Here is a 2,705-nt window from a genome sequence, read left to right on the forward strand (position 1 = left end):
CTCCTGCTTGAGCAGCGGGCTGGACTAGACCTCCAAGCTCTATTCTAATTCTAATATTCTATTCTAATGTACCGCTTTATAAAGCCTTAGTAAGAGCACACCTGGAATACTGCATCCAGTTTTGATCATCACAATACAAAGATGTTGAGATTCTAGAAAATGTGCAGAGAAGAGCAACAAAAATGATTAGGGGACTGGAGGCTTAAATATATGAAGAACGGTTGCAGGATTTGGGAATGGCCAGTCTAGAGAAAAGAAGGACTAGGGGTGACACGATATCGGTATTCCAATATTTGAGGGGCTGCCACAAAGAAGAGGGGGTCAACTTGTTTTCCAAAGCACCCGAAGCCAAGTCAAGAAGCAACGGATGGAAGCTAATCAAAGAGAGAAGCAACCTGGAACTAAGGAGAAATTTCCTGACAGTGAGGACAATTAACCAGTGGAACAACCTGCCTCCAGAAGTTGTGGGTGCTTCATCACTGGAGGATTTTAAGAAAAGACTGGACAACCCCCTATCTGAAATGGCAGAGGGTCTCCTGGTTGAACTGGGGGCTGGACTAGTAGACCTCTAAGGTCCCTTCCGGCGCTATTCTCAGACGGCTTGCTAACATCTAACAACCGTCCAAGCAATGCAAACGACTCTCTGGCTGGCTCAATTTTGCTCGGCCAGGTCAAACTCCCGGGCGGCTCCAGCTGTCCCGATTCAGCCTCCGGGGGCGTCAAACCGGCAACGGGGGGAGCAGGAGGAGCGTCACGCGCAGGCCACGCCCACCCCGCCTCCGCAAAGGGGAAAACGTCGCGAGACGCCGCGTGACGCGATCGCGTGTGGCGCCCGTGCTCTAGCCTGGACGGGGCGAGCGCCACGTGACCGCGCAGCCGAGAGGCGTCGCGCCGAGCCACCCGCCCGCCCCGTCCGCGGAAGCTCCGGCCGGGAGGGGAGGGGAGGGGGGGGAGGGAGGGGCTGGTCCGGAGGGGCGCAGGGAGGCCGAGCCGAGCTCGGGGCCGCCTTCCGGCCATGAAGCCCCCGCGGCTGCCGGACCCGCGGAAGCTGCTGGCCGGGCTGGCGGCCGCGCGCGCCGACGGGGATGTCCCGACGCCGGACGAGCAGCTGCGGGAGCTGGAGAGGTAGGCGCGCGCCCCTCGCCCCCCCCCCCGGCCGCCCCCGCCCCGCCTGACCCGCCTCTCCCCGCAGGAGGCTGCAGTGCCGGGCCCGCCAGACCCGCGAGCGGCGGCTGCGGAAGCTGATGGAGCCGCCGGAGCCGCCCGAGCGCGCCTTGACCGTCCGGGCGATGGAGCAGATCCGGTAAGGAGAGCCGCGCGGGAGCCCCGCTCGCCCCGTCCAGGCCGCCCCCCCGCCCGCCCGCCCGCCCTCACCCGCGCTGCCCTCCCCTCCCCTCCGCAGGTACCTCCGGCGCGCCTTCCCCGAGGAGTGGCCGGCCGGCCGGCTGGCGCAAGGCTTCGGCGTGACGCCGGAGGAGATCCGCCGGGTGCTGAGGAGCCGCTTCCGCCCGTCCCCCGAGCGGGCCCTGGCGCAGGACGCCCGCGCCGCCGCCCGCCGGGAGCTCCCCGCGCCGACGCCCGCCGCCAGCGCCCTGCCCGCCTGCAGAGCCGGCCCGAGCCCGCCGCCGCCCCCCGGGCTCGAGCCGGAGCGGCGCAAGAGGGGGCCTCCTGGGACTCCCCGCCGGGCCCTTCCCCCTGGCCAGGAGGCGGCCGGCCGGAGCCCGTGGCTGAGCGGGGACGGCCGGGCAAAGGGCGCCGCGCAGCCCCTGGAAAGAGGCGGCCGGGAAGGGCCGCGAAGGGAGGAGGGCAAGCCGCGCTGGTCTCTTCTGCGGCCCCGGCCTGGCTGACCCCGCTGGAGCGAGACCCGGCCCGGCAGCCCCCCCTCGCCGGCTGAGGGGCCAAGAGCTTCGTAGGCATCCTGGAATTCGCACCGAGATTGCTGATTGTGGGGAGAGGAGTAGGATGCCGGTTCCTTGGACTTTGTAAACAATGTAGATTAAAGCAATTGACAAATACTTTCCTAGTTTGCTGGTTTTCCCCCAAACAACGAGTGACATGGCTGGCCCTGCACTCTTGGAGGGAAAGGGCCCAAATAAACTCTTGTCACCCACAAGTTTTGAGTGCCTTCTATAAAGACCAGTGGAGTCGTGCAGTTCATGTTTCCAGGCACAGGGCAAAGCCAGCCGCCAGTGTGGAATGGATTCACCTTGAGCAAGTCTTAAGGACTGTTTGGGTATGGTGGATCCTGAAGGTCGAGTTTAAAAAGGGATGGTTTTTATCTAAAACTTTGTTGGGGGAGACTGCTTAATCATAAATACAGAATAACAGAGTTTCTAGTCCAACCTTCTGCTTGAGCAGGTGACTCGATGCCATCTCAGACAAACGGTTCTCTAGTCTCCTTTTGAAAGCCTCCAGGGATGGAGTCCCACTGATTGTTCTCATTGTTAGGAAATTTCTTCAACAATCAAACAGTACCCTACCCAAGGAACTGCCAAACAAGGCGATAGTAAACAGCCCAAGGGAAGAACCTCCAAGACCACCCCCACTAATACTGGCAGGCCCAGCCACTAGAACAGGGGTGTCAGACTTGCAACATCATGTGACGTATTGCAACTTTTCCCATTGCTGGCAATGGGGTGGGCGCGGCTTCGGCATGATGCATCTGGCCCGCAGGCCTGCAGTTTGACACCCCTGCACTAGAACAT

The 2,705-nt window shown here is 62.0% G+C and overlaps 1 protein-coding gene across 1 annotated transcript; it reads left to right on the forward strand.

Moving 5' to 3' along the window:
- Positions 1 to 791: 791 nt before the first annotated feature.
- On the forward strand, positions 792 to 2,013 carry NGRN (neugrin, neurite outgrowth associated). Its single transcript, XM_081337464.1, has 3 exons — positions 792 to 1,125; positions 1,193 to 1,303; positions 1,403 to 2,013. Exons 1-3 carry the CDS (start codon positions 1,016 to 1,018, stop codon positions 1,845 to 1,847), a joined length of 666 nt encoding a protein of 221 aa, XP_081193590.1. The 5' UTR covers positions 792 to 1,015; the 3' UTR covers positions 1,848 to 2,013.
- Positions 2,014 to 2,705: the final 692 nt, after the last annotated feature.

Source organism: Vipera berus (assembly GCF_964194415.1).
Source record: "Vipera berus genome assembly, chromosome: 12".
NCBI classification, from domain to species: domain Eukaryota; kingdom Metazoa; phylum Chordata; class Lepidosauria; order Squamata; family Viperidae; genus Vipera; species Vipera berus.

What these genes read in the sequence shown, in the direction of transcription:
- NGRN (XM_081337464.1), top strand. Translation starts at nt 1,016, where the DNA reads ATGAAGCCCCCGCGGCTGCCGGACCCGCGGAAGCTGCTGGCCGGGCTG. An exon ending in CAGCTGCGGGAGCTGGAGAG is followed by an intron (nt 1,126 to 1,192) that starts GTAGGCGCGCGC and finishes CTCTCCCCGCAG; the next exon opens with GAGGCTGCAGTGCCGGGCCC. An exon ending in CGGGCGATGGAGCAGATCCG is followed by an intron (nt 1,304 to 1,402) that starts GTAAGGAGAGCC and finishes TCCCCTCCGCAG; the next exon opens with GTACCTCCGGCGCGCCTTCC.